This window comes from Molothrus ater, chromosome 9, assembly GCF_012460135.2.
Source record: "Molothrus ater isolate BHLD 08-10-18 breed brown headed cowbird chromosome 9, BPBGC_Mater_1.1, whole genome shotgun sequence".
Taxonomy (NCBI): Eukaryota; Metazoa; Chordata; class Aves; order Passeriformes; family Icteridae; genus Molothrus; species Molothrus ater.
Window position 1 is genome coordinate 9,382,390 of NC_050486.2, and position 20,651 is coordinate 9,403,040.

General features: G+C 41.3%; 1 protein-coding gene across 1 annotated transcript; it reads right to left on the reverse strand.

The window, feature by feature from the left end:
* Positions 1-1,917: 1,917 nt before the first annotated feature.
* On the reverse strand, positions 1,918-12,195 carry ATP6V1G3 (ATPase H+ transporting V1 subunit G3). Its single transcript, XM_036388016.1, has 3 exons — positions 12,097-12,195; positions 5,558-5,658; positions 1,918-2,355 (listed from the first exon to the last, which is right to left on the reverse strand). Exons 1-3 carry the CDS (start codon positions 12,176-12,178, stop codon positions 2,182-2,184), a joined length of 357 nt encoding a protein of 118 aa, XP_036243909.1. The 5' UTR covers positions 12,179-12,195; the 3' UTR covers positions 1,918-2,181.
* Between the last annotated feature and the right edge of the window lie 8,456 nt (positions 12,196-20,651).

Sequence of the window (20,651 nt, forward strand, 5' to 3'; positions counted from 1 at the left end):
AAATGCTCTCCGATTTGTATCTCGAGACCAAAGACCTAATCTTATGAAATTAATCATAATCATGTTCAAAAAAGTTTCATAGCCTAAGACTCAGTACCTCAGGTATGCAGGTGATAACAAGGACACAGGCAGGTCATGGCTGTGAGTGCAGGGCAGAGGATATTTAAATAAGAGATGTGTCCCTGGCCATTAGGACCAGAAGAGTACAAACAGCCTTGAAGGGTTTGCAAGAGAAGCACTTGGTGAGAGAAGACAGATTTTGGCAAGAACAAGGGAGAGAGGGATTGTCATAAAAAGAAGCAGGGTAACCAGGAAGAGAAACTTTATTTCATGTAACTTGGGTTGCTGCCTAACCAGGCTGTGGCAATTCTGCTCTCACCATAGTGGGGCGGGGGTGTTTTATCCCATGCAGCTGCCAATGGGAGCTCCATTGCTTCATTCAGTTCTGCAGCTGAACCGGCAACATTTCTGTATGTTTAGAAGTGATAGCTGCAGGCAAGGGTGCTGAGGTAGCCCAGAGGGAACAGAGCAGTCTGAGCACACTGCAGTGAGACCCTGTGAGGTGTTAGTGTCCACCTTGGTGACTCTTTAGAGCACTGCACTGGGGCTGCAGCCATGACCCAAGCTGGAGGTATGTGCCCCTGGGCTGTGAGACAGCCCTGACTGTCCCCAGCTGTGCAGGAAGGTGCCTGCATTGGGTCCTGCACATGGGCTGGCACTGCAGTGCCTTCATCCTCTCAGTAAATCAAAACCTATCACACATTGATTCAAAGCACTCCTAAATAAATGAGCCATTCAGCTGGTGTCAATAGGATTTCTAGTTTTTTTCCCATTCCTCAGCATCCTTGGGTCCCCAGAGAATATAATCAAGCACAGGAGACTGTAACAATCAGGGCTTGGAGATTATGTGGTATCCAGGCACAGCCTTGAGGAGTTGTGTTTGTTGACATTAGGTTGACTACAGCTTTACGGTCATTTTACACATGACAGCACGTCAACTGTGTAAACCTTGCTGGAACAGGAGATTGCCTATGACTAGCTGCTGTGAAATGGAAATGATTTCTCTGTCTCTACATGGACTGAAAATCATGGCTGCTGTTTGCTAGTCATTGCCATTTCTCAAGCTTCTAATTTGGTGTAATTTTGTAGTGGAGACAAGACATTAAAGGAGCTCACAGTGCAGGTGTGTGTCAGATCCCCACTTCATCAGTGCCTCCCATCAGTGCCGCCCATCAGACTGAATGGGCTTCACCTTGAGAGCACAGATCATATTGTATTTTCACAACTTCAGTAGAATTTATTCCAAGGGAAATCTGTGCTCCTGCACAGAGAAGTATTACCCAAGGTCGCTTAGGGTAACAGAAATGAGCTGTAGCTGATGTGATTTCTGGTGGACAACCTGTGGATTCAGGATTTGGCATAACTGGTGTAGAGTTTGAGCCCGTGGGTTCCTGTGCTTTCAGGGTAACTGTATGGAAATAATACATGTGCTAGCCTGCCCCTTGCACCATAGCAATTTTGTAAATAATGATTATGCCTGTTCTCATTTTTCAGATTTAACAAAGCTATATAAAGTTTGTGGTGTAGTTAAATTTTAGTATAATAATTTAAGTATGGATTTAAGCATAGTTTTGTACAAGTTAACTGCATTTTGCTTTAAGCTAGCATAGAAAAATTGAAAATGCTTTGACCTATTATTTTTGACCAAAATCAAATGTTCCTGTATGGTCCATAACCTGACCACTCCATGTGTCAGAAGAAAAACAGAAATGTTCCATTTTTGTTTTTTGGGATATTCTATTTCACATGACTTGAAGTGCAGTAAAGATTAGGATAAACAGACTTTATGCAACATAATATCCAAGTACAGAACATTTTATAAGACAAAAGGAACAAAGACTCCCACTGAAAACCTGCTGGTGTCAAATAATCATTTATTTTGCTGTTGTTGACTTGTCCCTGCCTAAATGACAGGGGCTTAGCCACAGGAAACAATATTCCAACAAATGCTTGTGAAACCCTCTATAATTCTTGTCACATCAAAAGCCTGTGTGAAATTGTGTGCTTTTGGCTTCAGTGCTCTCTTTTTCTCACACATACAGAAACAATACATGAGAAAGTATTTATGCTTATCAAGAAGGAAGGCTACTTTGCTTTGCAAACACAGCACATCAATGAATCTTAAACTGCAGGTCTGAAGTTTGGGTGAATTTCAGGGCTGATGTCAAATATTGTGCTCAAGAGTTTTTTCATCATGCTCTCCATGTTCCTGTGGTAGCTGCTTGTGAGGTTTCGGATGGCTTCTGTTGTTTGCTCTTCTATTTTGGCAGAGAGGTTACCTTGGGAGCCCATTACCTGAAAAGCAGAAGACCTCTAAGCAAAATGAGAGGCTCTATATAACCATGTTCATTGTACTTTTCTTCATCATGTAGCACAAGCATAACACAAACACATCTTAGTGCTTCTGAACAATGACGGTTTGATCTGGGTTCAACTGGAGGCATAAAAACAGGATTAAAGGCAACTCTCATATGCTCATTAGCAATGGGAATCTCCCTATGTAATGAAAGTTTCCAAGCTCGCTGTGGGAAAAACATTGTGTATGTTTTGTCTTTTATATGGCTCATTTTAATTTGTTTTCTATTTTAATGACTAGGCAGCTAAGTTCTATCACTGTGTGCCTTCATTTGGCCTCACTGAGAGTGCCTGTGAGTGCAGCTAAGGACCAAACATGGAAAAGCCTTCCTGAAAATGCATAATTACAGTTTCAGAGTACTTGAAATGTCTTCAGCAGTTAGTGATGTATAACCTCAACAGGCCTCAGACAAGGTCTTTTAATGTTACATTTTCTTATCTGGCGAAATACCAGACAGCTTCTGGCACAGTTAATATCAGGACATTCGCTTAGAATTTAATTGACTCTGGACTCACTGAACATTTTAGCAAGGTTATGTTATAAACAGATGCACACGTTCCAAATCTGTGACTTTGCTCCCTCCTCCCCCACTGCCCCAACATCCCTTGAATTCTTCCCTTATGGAAAAGTCCTTCAGATACCAGCAGAGAAATTGATTTCCAGCTAAAGAATTCCATGTGGAGAGAAGAAGACATTTCTGCATGCTGGCAGAGTAAGAAAGGAATAAGTAACATATTGTTCTTGATCCTGCCACGGTTCTCCGGGGTGGACTAGCAGGTGGAGCTAAACCGTGGTATATTAGTGGGGTACCTAGAGCATGACCAGAAACAAGGGAGGGGTCATTGACTCTATTTTCCATGTGGTTTCAGCCCAAATTAGCCCTTAAAAGAAGGAAAAGCATCTTTAGCATAGGCCACCTTCCCTGTTCTGTTTATCAGTACCTGGCAACGTAGGAAGACATTTGTCCATAATCCACATGTAAACCATTTTTCAGTTTGGAAGAAATGTAGGTTGTAGACACAATAATAAGTATTGGGAAAGGATTATAGTTTTCTATAATATCTATTTTTAGCTGACATTTTATTATAACTTTTAGACAAGTTGCAAGGGTTGCGTGTGGGAAAGGTTGTACAGCTTATACCAGATTTATGGAACCGAATTTTTCCACTGGGGAAGTAACTTTCTAGAGATCCCAGATGGTTGCATGTTATCCAGCGACTAAATACTTCTGAAAAGCCTCAAGAAAAGTATTATAATTTTAAGAAGAGCCTCTGCAGACCCGCTCTCTCGGCTCATGCTAATGTTGTCATTTGAGATAGTAAACTCTTACACTTCTATGTGTTTTCCCTCTCTTCTTCAGCTTCTAAATTTGAGGACTTCTTCTTGCAGAATGCAGGCAGTGCTCTGCTTGGTTTATGATTTTTGCTGACCTTGAAGGTTTTTCCCTTATTTTTCCCATACAGGTTTTATGTTAGTGTAATTTCAAAGCTGCTAAAATATTACATTGGCTCAGAAGCCACAAGAAAATTCAGAACTAGGCTGCACATCTCCAGAGTTAGGTGATCTCAGACAATGAATGAAAAAGCAAAATTGGTTTGAGATCCAGGCAAAAAATTTTGCATGTTTTGAAAAAAGATTTTGCATATTGTCATTTTAACCTCAATCTTTTTTTTTTTGTTGTTGTTGTTCTTAATTCTGGATAGATATGAAGCCTCTCATAGTATGAGAAAATTTCTGGCTGTTTGGATACAAGAGACGCAAAGTAGGAGGAAGGATGGCATTAGAGGAGACTGTGACAGAGAATTAGAAATCCTGGGGTCCAAATACCCTAGAAAGTAAACTGAACCAGGCATCAGAGCTCCCCCTTCACTGCAGCTCCTGGCTGCCTCCAGACACAGGTTAATAATGATGGCATTTGTCTGGGAAGGTGAATGTTTGACATAATGGGGTCAGAGAATGTGGAGGAGGACTGCAAGGATCTTGTACAACATGCTGTCATTTGAGGAGCAATATGTGCTCTGTCCTGCTCGTGTGAAACCTTCCGTCAACAAATTGTGGCCTTTCCCTGCAGCTTTAATTTGGTTGTGGTGAAAAAAATGGAGTTCACAAAAAAGCAACATCTTTACTCTTCTGCTATCAAGACCTAAAACAAGAGCTCTGGCTTTGCTGAAAAGGTGAACAAATGTTAGAGGTATTTATACTTTATTTTGGTGTCAATAAACAACAGAAACTGTACACTTTAGACATTTTTATCTGGTCTGCCTGTGTGACAGTGTGTCTGGGGGTTGGCAGGGTATGATACCAATACTTTGTGTATATAGATGTTCCTAAGGGTTGTGATCCCTGCCAGAAAATGTTTTATGTGAAGTGTGACTGAAATGACAGGTTGGTGAAACAGATTTTGTTTGACCTCTTTGGCTTTTTTTTTTTGCTTTTTGTGTCTGCTTTTGCACAAAACTTTCCTTGTCATTACATGATACAACCTGGGGGGAAAAAAACAAGACCAAGAATGTAGGAGGAAGGTTGCTTGGTGAAAAGAGAATGGTTTGTGAATTTCATGGAAATACTAGAGAAAAATGCAAGATGCCATAAATGTATAAAATGGCTTTATTCAGATAGGAAAATATTGAGTCAGACCACTTTTACTATAGAAACAGTGAAAACCTCTAAAGTTTTGGTGACTTCAATTGACAAGGGATGCAGTATTATATGTAATAAAAAGAGACAGCTGAAGTGGAACAGAAATGGAAAGAAACATTTTAAACTTTTGTTTTTACTGACACATCTATGTTACTGAATCCTCCAGTTTCAGGACAGGAACTAGGTCTGTCTGTGGTTATAGAAAAAGGACCCAAAAGTATTTTTCCTTAAGGGACATATGTCTTCAAAGCATAAACATGAACCAAATATGGAATCTGGACCATTTTAGTGGTGAATGTCCACAATTTCTTCTACAAATGCATTCAAAGCCTGTGAAAAAGTCCAAATGAAGCATATAGACACTGCAGATGACACCCCTGTGTTTAATCAGTACGGCCACACTGGTTTGCAGGAGTCTCCAGGTAATACTCTTGGAAGCAATTTAGTTTACCATTGAGCGATTTGGTAAGACAAAAGAACACACGCAGGTTTCTTACTTACATTTGTTTCCTTGTTTCTAAATTCCTTCTCCCTCTGTAGTCTGTAGTGGTCTATCTCAGCTGTGGCTTCTTCCTTGGCCTGCTTCAGCCTTTTACCCTTTCCTAGAGGGGCAAGAAAGGGGCATTTATTTCATACCTTCCCTGTATCTCCAAAGATGAATCTCTCCAAATCAGAGATATTTTAGCTGCCATGTAGAACACTGACTTTGCAGAAAGTCTTGTCCATTGGATTTATTTGCACAAGAATGGTCAGAAGAGACAGTGATTTATTTAGAATACTTTGTGACTGCTAGCCAGTCATGCAAGTGCCCCTCTTCTGAGACCAACTTCCTGTGCAGAAGCATACATGAAGTAAAGAACTTGGTTTGCTGACAACAGAAGTCTTTCTGCAAGTAGACATCTTCCTGCAACTCAAATGAATTTTTTTCTAATCACAGCTTGGTGTTTAAATAAATATCTATCTTTTCTTCATCAACAATAGTAGCAGCCAGATAACAGATTTTAGTTGTCACGGATGGGAAAAGATGTTATTCTGTAAGATTTCCTGTATTGATTGGTTGCCAGAATCCCTTCATCCCACACCAACTGGATTCTGCTTAGAGCTGGCAGATATCCAAAACAATGCAAGATGTCTTAACCACTACCAAACTGAGTTGCAACTTTCAAGCTTTGTCCTTCCTTGCCCAAGCCTTTTCTACTAACGTTTGTTAAATGCAGAGGTGGGTGACAAGGAGAAGAAGGTCAATTCTTTCCCAGTGCACAGAAACCATGAAAGGGATTAATTTTTTTTTCCTTTTTATTTTAAACAAGAAGGAGATCTGTAAGGTGACATTTCAGGGTGTAGTGGAAACTAGAGCCTTCTTCCTCACCAGGCTTGCTTACATACCTAAGTTTGTTTGCTGTGAATAGTTTGTTTTAGGTAAAACACTATGGGCTTGTCAAATCAAGAGCATGTAAGTCACTGCAGGACTGGGCATAAGATCCTTCCTGGATCTAGTAGGGTTGTCATGTAAAGAACAAGAGTAAATGGTTTGATGGAAATGTGATGTTTAAGGTTCTACATGAAGGAGCTGGCAAGCTTGTCATAAAACCCCTGTGGGCTTCTCTGTCATTTATAAAGTCAGTAAAGTTGCATGGAGCTAGGGAGCTCCTCAGGATGCTGCACTACTTTGTGAGGAAACAGTAATTTTCTAACTGTACACCTCTTGCATAGAATGTTGGTATGCTATACTTGATACCTGGGCTGGTGCTGATTTTGGGGGTCTCTTTCTGCTGTACAGATAGAATTTTAGGAGCGGGTGGAATAAGGTGGCTCCCTTTTCTTAATAGGAGAAATATCTTCAGTGGCTGAAAAACTGCTAAGTTGCTTAAATTAGGATATCACAAGAATGTGAGAGTGGCGGCCTAGGCAGCTGAAAGAGCCATCTTGATCTCTTGTGGCACACTGATTTATTTACTTATGGTAACAACCTATTTAACACCACTGAGCAATAAGAACCTTTTTTTTTTGGCTCTTAATTCAAGTACAGAAGACAAAAGATACCTTTCCTCCTTTCCTGAAATCCTAGGAAATATTCTCTGTCTAGGCTAGGAAGATGAACATAAATATTTCTCATTTTCTTTCTCCAGGCTGTTACATTGGTTTGGTTGGTTACATCTGAGCTGGGCTTCTCTAGCCTTATCAGGTGTGTCATATAGCAACTTGCTCCCACTGAGCATGGCATAATGAGGAAGATGAAGCTTGGGAGGAAGACTGTTTTAATACATCTGAGAATCAGCAAAAGCCTGGGTAAAATACCTGATTTAGCAGGAAATTACTTCTCCAGCTGATTGCTCCTTCCAAAATAATTATCTGCAGATGGGTGAGTAGAAGCAGAGAGATGCACAACATGGGAATTACCTTTAAGTCTTGATTCCTGGACTGTTGGCTTACTGTGGAACCTTGGGGGTGGCATGTACACAGGCTTCCTACAGAAGGAGCAGCCTACTGAGGAACTAGATAGCTTTATTGACTCCCAGTCCATCCGTGCAGGGCTCTCATGGGGGGGGAAATTATATTTCTCAGAGTCCTTCTCCCATTGAGCCACTGTGCTTATGTATGAAGAGGCTGTTTTAAACCTAGTGGGTACTTTTCCAGACTTTGTATTTGTTTGAAAAAGGCTGATTTCCCTCAGCTTCTGCTACTCACTGAATGAAGTGTTGGGACCAGGATGAGTGAACTGACAGATCTGTGTAAGAGCCTGACATAAGTCTGGACAACAAAATTTGGAACCAGGTTCAAGTCTGTATTTTGAAGTTTCCCTTATTCTTCTCTCCAAATTTGGAGCTGATCAGCCTTTTGTAGAGTTTCCACTCTGTAGGAGTGGAGCTGGGGGGTGATTCTGTGGAGCTGGCAGTCAGGGGGAGTGACTACGATGAAGCTTTGCCAATTTCACCAGCTGAGGAACTGGATCTCTATAGCAAATTAAATTATTTCAAAATCAGTGGGATTTTAATTTCAAATTCCATCTGGGGGGCCATCTGTAGTAAATATGTTGCATATTTGGCCACCAGATAGATAAATATATCCATTTAAAATGCAGAAAATGGAACGATATTAACTATAAAACAACAGTTCAGTTGCCTCTGACAATGTAGATAGTGAACCAACGAGTATGCATATACATACGTGTCAGCTCTTGACAGTGCTCTGGAGTAAGCACAATACATAGGGTGTCACTGGAGGGTGGCAGCCATTTCATTTTTCCATGATGCCTTTAGGATTGGCACAGCAGGAACCTGCTGCTTCCTATTTAATTAAGTGGAAAAGCTGTGAGTAAATTACTGCTAGTCCAACAACGTTGTGGACAGAATCGGCAACTGCCAACATATGCGATGGTGCATATGCTGCACCTGATTAAGTTAAGCAGAAACTAGAGCTTAACCTGCTGTTCCACTAGGGACAAACCAAAATTAATTAATCAGTCTGTTGTTAACCACTTGTCTGCTACTGTAGCTGTGCAATACAGGACTGCCTTTTCAAAGCCTTACTGATCTGCTGGGCTGGTTCTCTTCAGAGCACAGCCAAGCTGAAATCAACCCTTACACACTGAAGGGTGGTGGAGCACTGAAATTCAGCCAAAATCATGCAAACAGAGGGCAAGAAGTGCTGGAGGGTGGGCAAACCAGCCTGGCCCTATGACATTTCCTCAGGATCATAGAGGTGAGGTACAGAAAGTCCCAAATTTGAAGAAATTTTTTGCCACAAAGATCATCCTGTGGGGGCCAGGATTGCTGCTGGCCCTCTGTCCCTCCTTCCTTCCTTGAAGATGGGAGCAGCAAAGCAGCTGTGCTATGCCTGATTTCCTTCTCCACAGCCTAGAAATTTTTAGGCATTGTGTTAAATTGACCAAATTTTAAAAAACTTGCTGTGACCAGTCAGCACTGTACAGGATTTTCTTGCCTAACATGGCAAGGTGTTATTAGCATAGAGAAAGGCTGTATTCTTTTTCCTAGGCATTTCTGTGATGTTCATGAAACACTTTGCTCTGGTTAGATCTACAAGAACTGGTGTCTTTTAGGTTGTTGGAGTTTTTTAGATCTTATAAGAAAGACAGTGGGAGGCAAAAATGTTGCATTCTAATTTGTTCAAACACTAAGTTATCTTAATTTCCAAAAACTGCAATGCTAAAATTGGAGTTTTGTTTTCAAACATATCATGTAGGCTCCTAGCTGACTTTCTGCATAGAAATCAAGTCATTTGAGGAAGCTGCCAAAAATTAATCATATTTTCTTAAAATAGAACCATTTCAGTTATCTTTGCTAAATTGTCTGGAAAATGGGATTTGGGGATGTGCATTGTGAGAAAACTATTTTGTACTTTTAATAAAATAGAATAGAGGCAGCTGAGCATTATATACAGCTTTCTCAGTCGATAAAATATGTCTTGGATATTGTCCAAGAGAGCGCCATGGATAGAATTCTGTTTACAATATCTTATTTTGATTAACATTTGGTTTTAATTTGATTTTCTATAATCTTTCATCTGAGTTTTCTTTTTATTAGGCATGAGAAATTCAAGGGAATATGTAAAAATCTATAGGAGAACGAGTTTTGCTAAGCACAGTGTTCATGACACATTTGTTTCCTTTGTTTTACTCAAAAGGATTTTCAGGAATTGATGTCTTGGCACTGACAATGCTCAGTTATTTCTGGGATCCAAATTGTGCTTAAAGTAAAAATGATAGATAAAGCAGCACCATGTTCAAATGGTCAAAGGACTGCAGACTGGTTTGGCTTGTGTTTAATCAGTCTAATAATTTCAGCCTTGCATGTGTTCATTAAATTAATTATTGAAAATATTAATACATTTTCAGGTATAAATGATATCAGCTAATGATATCATGCCAGGAAAAAGGGTATTGAGCAAGGAGTAAGAAAAAGCATGTATAGAAGAATTTTAGCATTATATTTTTGTTTTGTATGTATCAATATAATTTTATTAGCTAATTTTTTCAGTTACTTCAAATGGCTTTTGCATTACTAACAACTGCACATATGTCAGCAAAACCTAGGCCCATTAACTGTTTATATACAATATTATGTGTGTTCACACTACATTTTGATTGGTTATGTGAGTATCAACTGTAAACATGGAAGGCTTTGCATCAGGGTAGGGTTGCTAGTCCCATTTCCTTGCAAGTGCCTGTTCCTGGTGTGTCCCAGGAACAAGCTGCCAGCTGCTGTCCCAGTGCCAGCACAGCAGCCAGACCCATGGTGCAGTGGTGCTGTGCAATGCCTGCTTGGGGTGACAGAGGAGGTCACAGGGCTGGGAGGGCTCAGTGCTTTCCCTGGCAGCCATGAGCTGCAGAGCAGGCCCTGAGCAGCACCTGCTGATCCCAGCTGGTGCCAGGTGGATCTGAGCTGCCCAATCTGAGGTGAAGCAGCACCTCCCTCCTTGTTCCACCCAGCTGAGTGTGCACAGGTCAGCCAACTGCACTGCACAGATCTGTTGCATTTCATGTATTGCCTTTCAGCTTAGCTTTTATGCTCAGAGACAAACTCTGCAATCCTTTCTTTTGATCTAACTGCAGAATCAATGTGGGGAAGACACTGCTGAAGTAACCCCAACTCAGAACAGCCAGACTTGTCACTAGAAGAATCCCTTTTGCCCTTGTCCCACAGTATTTAACTTATGCTGGCATAGTTATCTAAGGTGGTGTAGTGACAGTGCTATGAAAAATACTTAAATCAAGGACAACACAGGCAGTTTGTTTTGTAGCTTCAGTGCAAACTTCTTGCAACGTTGAATATAATGGTTGTCTAGGTATATTTATGCTGATTATCTATAGATTACCTATAACGCTTGGTTTAGAACAAAATCCAGGGTGGATTTATTTAAACTGTTTGCCCCTGATGTGCTAATTTTGGAAATTCTTGAGGTTCTTCATGGAATCACACTGAAGTGCTGAGGCTGGAAGGAGTCCATAGGATACATTCCCTGATGGAAGCAAGGGCAGCTTGGCTGTATAAGAGGTCAAAACACTACTTAACTATCTTTGCCTTCAGGTTTCTGCCTGAGAGTTCTGTTTTATGAAGGTGGGAGGATTTGCTTTAATCTCTGTTGTGTCTGCAAGGCACAGGCAGTGCCTGCGTGCTTAGGGAGGGGACTTGCCTTTCTATTTATTTTTGTGTGCTGCTGTACAAATTGATACATCACACTAAAGATTAATGAGCATGCAACGATGCTGATTCATGTGTAGAAGGGATATGGAAACTACAAAAATTATTCTGTTGAGCTTCCATTCCTCCCTGGAAAACAATATTCCTTTATTGTGCTCTTGCTCCACATGACATCATTGTCATCCATTTCCTTTGCATTCTGCTGCTGGTTTCTGAAGCAAGATCACTCCAGAAAACAGTATTAATGTTTCAGTGCTAGTGCAGGTCAATGACTCATGTGGTTGTACCTGCACTCAGGAGAATAATTGCTTGCACCATGTAATAAAACTTCTGTGAATGATCTATTACAGTACTGAGAGTGCTCATGGCTTTACTGTGACTTTGATTACTATCAGGGTGTTGAGGTCTCCCCTTAGTTTTCATATAATTTTTTGAAGCCCAGCTTCATAGGAGACAAGTTACTGGATTTTGCAAGTAAAGAGGAAGACTAAAAAATCTTAGCAAAACCTATTAAGAAAAGTAAAGAGTTTGGAGTCTAGTCCTCCAGAGCTCGCAGTCAAAGGCATGTAAGATTTTAATTTAAATAGCAAGGCAGTAATGGCATTAACAACACAGAGATAAAGGAAGAACAAATGCAGCTGACAGGATGAATATAACAAAGAAAACTTTTTTTAATGTAATAAGGCACATGTACAGGTAGACACAAGCACAGGGGATTTTAAGCAAACTCTGAATATTCAGGTTTGAGTAAGCGCCTGGCTGCAGCCAAGGCACAGCACTAGTGCATGTATACAGATGAAATAATCTTTTTCTGTGAGCTACTGTAATTCTGAAGGGCTTGCACTTGAGAAGTACAGTAAAACCAGGCCAACTACTTACTTTTTTTGGCTTCCTCCAGTTTGTCCTTGGCACGTTTTTCTGCCTGCAAAAGCTGCTGGATTCCCTGAGACTGGCTGGTCATGCTGCTTGCTGGGGCTGGTGAACTTCTGTGGAGACTGGAGCTCAGAGGGAGTTTTATACAGCTGCCAGGCTCTTCCTTGTGTTTTTTGTTCTGTGTGTTATTGCAACAAGCTTCCAGATTGTACCAACCCAGCTGGCTGTGCCTGGATTGCTGCTGGGCACACAGGCCTGGGAGTGCAGTCAGAAAAACACAGCAGTGTGAGGCTGAAGGGAATGTCCTCCTCTCCTCAGGGTCACAGAGAACTTGAAGTCTCTGATTAACAGATTGGGGCAAAAAAAAGCACTTCAAATGGCTTGCATTTTAATGGGGATTTTTTTTCTTTTTTAGACTCCTATTTCTGAAGCAGAATACAGTTAATCTTGTCTAGGAACTGAGGGAAAAATATTTTCTTGGCATTTCCTTTAAATAAAACTTCCCCTCAAAGTGAAGAATCAAGTTCAGTCAACAATTAATTTTGGTTGAACACCAAGAACTGCTTGCAGGCTTCTGTTTAATGTTACTTCTTAACACTACTTATTAGGGTTTTCACTCTAAAAAATATTCAACAGGAATTAATTTACTGGGGACTAAAGTTTAAAAAAGCATTTAAGGATTGAGGTATGCTCTGCCTTGTAATCTGCTATGATGGAGGTGAGTGGAGACGAGATGGACTGAGAAACTCTGGGATTAGCTCTAAGACCCAGACTCTTGCAAGGTATGAATGGTGGGCTAGGTTTTACTTTCAAGTCATAATGCACACAACAGTCAAATGAATGCCCGTGCATGGCTGTAAATGCATATCCCATTCCCTACAAAAGGAAAGAATGGTTTGTGAGCTACTGCATGAGAAAGCAGCATGTTCATCTTCTGAATCCTCATTAAAAAATCTCTCCTGTTACAGGTACTTCAGCCATTGCATAGGAGAGGGACATGCCATGTTGCATAATTAAGATAAATTTATTTTTTGTGAAAAAATACAGCACGAGTAAAATATATTTATTACAGGTTCTTGATAGAGCTCTGCCAGGACTGGAGATCACCTCCTGATATAAAAGTTTTTTCATGCTGCAATTTTATAGACATAGTTATAGATTTATACATGTGATATGATTTCTGCATATATTATACATAAAATACATTTATATAAAATTATTTGGTGCTCTCTGTTAATGGCTCTTATTTTAGGGCCCTTTCTTTTCTGGGGCTTCCTAGGGCAGCAGTGTCATGCTGCTACTTTGCTGTGCTAGGCTGTTAGCTGATCCTGATGAGCAAATGTGTACTACATGAAGTAGGCTATGAGGTCATTTTTTTCCCCTGCCAAATAGCTTTAGGTTTGAGAGAAAATGGAAGGAGAGCCCTCTGGTCCTATTATTGTCTTTGGCAGTGCCCTGAACGACAGCAGCACTGAGACCTGGAAAAGGAATTTGTTTTGTTTTCTGTTCTATTGTTTCTGTACTATTGCAAAGTCAAATTTCACTCAAGCTCCGCCTTTCTTACAGCGTATCAAACGCTGAGTTTATTTCTTCATCCAGAAGCTGTGTAAGATGCCAGCTCATCTCCAGCACTGAAATCAGAGGTTCACTCTAACTGCAGGACAGCAGACACGGCACTGTTTTTAGAAGATTTTAATGCATAGCCTTGAAGTTTATTTTATTCAGACACAGAAGAAATGATGATCAATTCTACAGAAAATGTGGAAACTGTAGGGTTAGGAAGCCATTTGCCACTGCGATTCAGCTACCAGTGATATTACTGACAGAGAAAAGCAGAAGTGGAAAATGAAAGTAAAAAATGAAGAGATCTGGTTTACTTGGGGCAGGAAACTTGAGCTCAGAACTTTAAAGCAGAAGTTACTTAAAAATTAAATAGGAAGTGGAAATGTCAGGCTTGTCTCAGACATCAAAAGTAAATCCCTTTCCAGGCAAAGGGTCTCGTCAAGCAAATCTCACTGCTGCAAGAAATGTTACAAAACTACTGGCAAATTAAACTGCTTCAGTTTCTGGACTTGGCTGAAAGCATTATGGGTGAGACCCTTTGAATTTTCAGAGCAGTTCTCAATAATTATAGTATTTGGGCATCACTAATGATCTGAATTTTGACATTTACAATCTATTAATTAATATTTCACAGAAAATGATTTTACATGATGAATTTTTAAGGAAAAAAGATACAATCTTCAAGAGACTATAAAGTTCTTCCATTGTGAAAAAATTAATATATTCCTTAGGCAGGTCATTTGAGCTGCATATGTCACACTTCACACTTTTAATATTTTTCTGAATTTAAAAAAAGTCTCAGTTTATAATTTTCCTTGTGGCTTGTTTCAATGCAGTGGAGTGGCATGCCATGCTGGCCCTAATGGCATCAGGCAGGTACTGGCACACATCTGCAGGGGAGAAGATGATAATTTATTTTGGCTGGTGCTCATACACATTTTGTTAGACTGCACACGAAGTACTGCCACTTAGAGCTAATTTCAAAGCTTGTCTGATGATGTTGGCGATGACCTAAGACTATGCTAACATGGCACCTCTATGTATCCCACCTCATGGATAATTCATTAAAATAAAGTAGGTTAAGCCATGAACTGGCCAAACAGGCTCCTACTTCATCACACAAACCAGTAAGAAACTTCTCTGTGTTGTAGTTGCTGGCTTTCTTTCCAAGTCAGACTCATTCAATTAGAAAAGAGAAGCTGATGTGGTGACTGGTGATGGGGGCAGGAGAGGTGTTACCAAAGTGAGAGAGGGCAGAGAAAGGAGTTTTGGTTTTTTTAAAGTCTCTTTTTTCTTCTCAGCATTTTGTCTATCTATCTTGGCCTCCAGAATTTCCTGAGCCTTTTCTGATTATCCCAACAGACAGAAAGGGAAAAATGGGCTCAGTTCTGGCATTCTTACTCCTTCAAAGCAAAGCTGTAGAACAAGAGCTCTTGAAGAGTGTTACAAGGGATAAGAGACCCTGCTGAGCTCTCCCTGCTGACCCACAGCTTGAACAGCAGAAACACTCTAAATCAGGCATTTAGAGTTTAGATGTAGGCTGTGCAGCTGCTATTTTATCTCTGCAGTGGGAAGGCCAGGGCCAGTGGCTGAATTCACCCCAGGTAATTCAGATTATTTGGAAAAAATCTGTTTGCTGTAACTCAGATTGAGCCTTATCTAGCACGAGTTTACCACCTTCTCAATCCACCTACTATTGAGCAGCAAAGGTAGTGCTGTGGCATCCTTTTATTGTGGTTTAAGTGTGTACAGACTCTCCTGTATGTAGGAGGGCAGCAGGCAGAGTTTCCACTGAAACGTGTTGAACTTGAAGGTCTCCCAAGCACTGTCTCTGTGGCTGTACTTCCCAAGGCAAACACTTTTGAAATCTCTTTTTTTATAATTAGGAACCAAATTCTTTCCAAATGAGCTGCTATGACGGCTAAGTAGCACACTCTGCTCAGGCTGCAGACATTGATTCACTGATAAAGCCTTAAGATCAGCAGTGTGTCAGGCAGGGCAGCTGCCTCGGGTGCTTTTATGGGTCTGAGTACCTTTTGTTTCGTTGCTCTAGAAAGGCCTAGGTGAGGAAAAGCAGGGTGCACACCTGCATGGCTTCTGCAGCACAGTGGGGACTGTTCCTCCTGAAAATAGAGCACCTTCTGATGCAGTAGGATCTGTCAGGCTGAGAAAGAGAGAGGGGCTTCTGTTAGCATCAATAGCAAAAGGTCTTTGTACACAAATTGGTAAGTTTACAGTGAAAGCCATCACACATATCTGAAAATTCTGGCCTTTTCTCTCTGAATTCAAAACCCCTGTTTGCTTACATTAGATGAAAAAGTTATGAACTTTGTACTGAAGTTGTAATTATGTCTGCAAGCTAAGATTCTTGCTGCAGCCATTTTCTCACACTGACAGTTTCACTCTGATGACATCACCACAGCTGACTTCAGCAGCCTGAATTTCACGCATCAGCCTGAAAAATATGGGAACAAAAAGGTACGTAAAGATGAATAAATATTAAAATATTGCTAGAGGCAGCTTGCTGCCACACTGTCTGGGTGAGCTTATTGACTGCTAGCCAAGTCTGCAACACAGCTCCAGCTTCAACTGGTGTGGTACTCTGATGACCCCATATTGAACAAATACTTTAAGCCAGCTCATATTTTTTCCTAAATTTGGCCTGTGTCTTAATGGAAGTAATTTTTTTTTGCAACTATAGGAGGTTTCACATTCAGAGACAGCCAGTCTGAGCTGTATATTGAATTAATTTTCCTAAAAATCTCTTCAACATCCAGGAGAAAAGAATAAAGAAAGTGTGCTTTTAATAACTCTCACTACCCATGTGAAAATTTAGGTAGAGCAAATATTAATTTTCAAAAGTGCAAAAGAAACTGCAGCAGAAAAAAAGCCATAGTTTCTGTGTCTGTAACTTCCAGGTTAATTTATAATTTCAGTGTCATTATGGTTGTGGTTATTTCTTATTCTCAGTTTATGGTGTGATCACCTCAGCCAGTAAATCCCCAGCCAGCAGATCAAATACTCCCCCACAGTGGCATGGAGGAGAGAATCACAAGAGCAACAGTGAGAAAATGTGTGCGTCATGGTATAAAAACAGTTTTAAAATGAGGGGAAAGGGTAGGAGGACACAAACTGACCAAAAAGAAGTCACTTCTGACCTCCCACAAGCAGAGCAGTGCCTAGTCAGCCTCCAAAGAGGGAGTACTGAGAAAGGGCCAAACCCCAGTTCTGTGGCTGAGCTGGCACTATGTGACATCCAGCACCCCTTTGGTCACCCCGTGTGGCTGTGCCTGCTCCCAGCCTCCTGCCAGCCCCATGGGGCACAGAGCTGAGGAGCAGAGAAAGCCTTGACACCCTGCAAGCCCTGTTCAGCAACACCTCCAACACTGGTGTGCTATCAGCACAATTTGAGGTGCAGGTTGCAATGAAGCAATTAACTCCATCGCAGCCAGCCCCAGCACACAGCTTCATTTCAAGAAGTTTTCTTTTTCCTTTCCCCAGTGCAGCTATTTGCTGTCTTCTTTCCCATTCTTCTGCACCATGACAGTGCCTCCTCCCTTATTACATCCTCTCTATGATTCTTCACGTTGCTGCGTTTCCCAAAAGAAGTTGGTAACGTCATCAGTGTGTTTGTGCACCCAGGCAGGCAGGGAGGGGAAGTGGGGAGCCATGAAAGTATATTTTAAACTGTGTAGGCTAACCAACAACTCATATCCGTGTCACAGCTCAAAATTCACTTGAAGAAAACTGAGTGTACTATATCAGAAAAGTTCAGCTGTCTCAATTTAGACTTGACAAGATCAACAAGATACCACAAAGAAAATAGTTCAACTTTTCAGCCTAGAGGAGCTGAACCTGTGGTCCTCTGCGTTGTACTTAAGTGCTGTTGCTTAGTGTATAGCTTAAGGTTGTTTAATCAATTTTCTAACTTGTAACAATATCTTAATTTTCTACTCAGTCTTTTCACTGTATTTCATTCCAGCTCTGAGCAACACCAGCTTAAACTAAAAGTGAGAAAAAGGAGTAAGAATTTCCTTTCTTGTAGTGAAAGTATTAACACCTCAATAGGAAGAAGGAAAGCTTTATTTGGAAAGGTAAGAGAGAAAAGATGGGATGGAAAAAATGAGAAATACTGGCAACCTTTCCCTTAAGACTAGAGTAGAAGTTGCTTTAGCTAAGGTAGTCTGTAAATTTTCCTGATGTTATTCTGATACAATTCTGAAGGTGAACGGGTTGTTTTTCTCCTTACTTTGTACAATCAATTTTTAATTAGTGCTCCTAAGCGTTAACATGTACATGTATTTGTGTTAGTACATGTGAGTACTGAGATTTAAAAATCTCTACTCCACCACTTTCCAGTGACCTCTACGATTTTTGGTGTAATTAAAAAAATAAAAATAGAACTTATCCCCCCTTTTTAAAAGAAATCAGAACATTAACTAATTTTAGCCTATCCACCACTTTACATCACGTCTCTGGTATTTCTGTTTCTCTTGCTTGTCATGTGGCTGTGAGAGTAGTGAGTCTTTTCTCAGGCAGTTCCTCATTTTAGAGGGGGAAGGATTTTTATTGTCAAGCCTTCGTGCAAACACTTTTTTTTTTCCTTCCTTTTTTTGCCATTCTCTTGGTATCTCGTAGGGACTTGGGTTTTCCACTGCAGAAGGTAGTTCTGCGGAGGAGATCTCTGTATGATTTAACGTAGAGCCTCTTACAGGCTTGAAAAGAAGGTCAGAACTCACGATTAGTTCTGCTTTTCTTTCAGACAATTCACTCGCCAGTACCGGCAGAGCTTATGAAGCCAAGCACCACTACAGCGTGTTAAGCAAGTCCGAAAGCCTGGCTGCCCACACGGCTGCGTGCGGGGCCGTGGCTGCGCCTCCCGCCTCGCCTTCCCATGCCCCGGACGCCCTTCCCGCTTGGCCCCCGCCTGGGGCCGGCCTGCTGGGAGGAGCGGGCAGGGAGGGCAGCAGCCTGGGGAGGAGCGGGCATGGAAGGCAGCCTGGGGCCGGCCTGCTGGGGAGGAGAGAGCAGCAGCCTGGGGAGGAGCGGGCAGAGCCGCGGCCGGACCGGGCTGCAGGCGCTGGGAGCGGGGTGGGAGCGGAGCCGCCGGGGAAGCGGGGCCCTCACAGCACCTCCCTGCAGGAAGGGGCAGCCTGGGCTCCGAACTGCGCTTCAGCCCGGGCTTGTTTGAAATTCTCCTTGGCTTGGCATGGGAAGTAACAGGAGTGGTGATCCAAAGATAGGTCAGAGGTGGTGGGTGTCATTGTCCTGGAAGTGGAATAGACTGAAAAGGTGCATTTCTGACAATAATTATGCTTACAAAGGTGAACCGTGGAGCCTGGGCCACCATGGGAGAGCTCCCTGTGGGCCTCCCTCACAGCTCCTGTGCGGGAAGTTTGGCTCTGTATTTCTGTAGTTATGGCACAAAAGTTCTAGGGTCAAACTTTGTCTGGGAGAACAAAGAGGAACAAAAGATTTTATAGAAGAACATTTTGGAAGATCCTTGTCTATCCCAGGGAATATTTTCAGGCTCTGCAGAGAGCCACAGGGTTTTTGCTATCACACAGCATTTAAAGGGGAGCCTCGCTGCTGTCTGTGCTATTTTGAAGTCATATCAACAACGAGCTGAATGACTTAAAAAATAAATATTTTTAATATTAAATGGAAATTCATTTACATACAGTTAATGTTAATATGAAAAGTTTGCTCTAGTAAATATGTGGTCTGGTAGGAGCTGCTGGAAAAAAGAAAATAAAGGCAAATTATTATCAATTTGGCAATTCTGAGCAGCTGCCTATTTTATCTTTGAAATAAATGCCTGGATTTTTTTTTTGAGAAAAAAAATGAATTAGGCTACTATGAAAGCACAGAAGTATTCTCTCTATTTCTGTCTGAGGATATGGTGAATATTTGCACTGCTCTTTTTTGATGCTATGGGTAATGGCAGAAGCAGCATGGATTAAACCTTTCTCACAGAGCATGGCATAGGCTGTAATAGAAGTCTCTCAAAATAAAAAAATCATTGCTTTGAAAAACCTCAAAAGATACATTAAAAAAAGAGGCTTCATGCTTATGGGTATGGTAACCCTTGATAAAAGGCTACACAGTCTTGGCTCTCAAAACACTCTTGAAATTAAATTAAATCCATTGAAATTCTTTAGTAAAGGCCTAAGAAGTGATAGCTTTTATTCTGTCAGTATGCCCTACTGGATCTTTCCCTTCCAAGCCACCTGAGATCCTCTTGATAGCAGAGATGATTGTAGATATGTGTCCCAGAATCCACAACATTACAGCAGTTCATCTGTCCATTTCACTTCTCCCCTTTTTTGAGGTAGGGGTGAGCACTGTATGCAAAGTACTGAGAGTCTCAGAAATTACTCTTTTTCTGCCTCTTTCTGGCCACTTGACTCCTCTTCGCCTTCAGAACAAAAGCAGCTCTGCTTTCATGAAATAAGCTGTGTCAGTACACAGCCATTCCTGCGTTTTGCCCATGCCAGCAGCTCCCTCTCAGGCCCAGGGCCTCATGCTGAGTGTGACCTTCAGGCAGGTTTCTGCCCCCAGCTGCAGGTGCAGCACTGCAGCCCTTTTGCTGGCTCATACAGCCGTGTTTTTAATGAATCCCACATGGGAAGAAGAGGAACAGACGTGGTGATGAAAAGACAAGGCTTTCACCTTGCGAGCTTCAGTGGGGTGCAGGGGCTCACCTACATATGTCAAATAAATGTTGTGGTACAGTGTCAAGTGGGGATGTTGTGCAAACTGACTGTAATAGCAACAGGTTGATACATTTTTCATAATGTGCATATTATGTCCCAAATACTCCAGGAAAAAACCCCAAAAGGAATGTGTGCTGTTTACCCTGGGGACTGCTCTGAAGCATTACTGGTAAAGCATATAATTTCCTTGAAATTTCCAAGTATAAATTACCCCCTCTTATTGTAATATCTTTGATATCAATGTTTTCTTCTGAGTCACATTTCTGTTTTTGTACCTCTGCA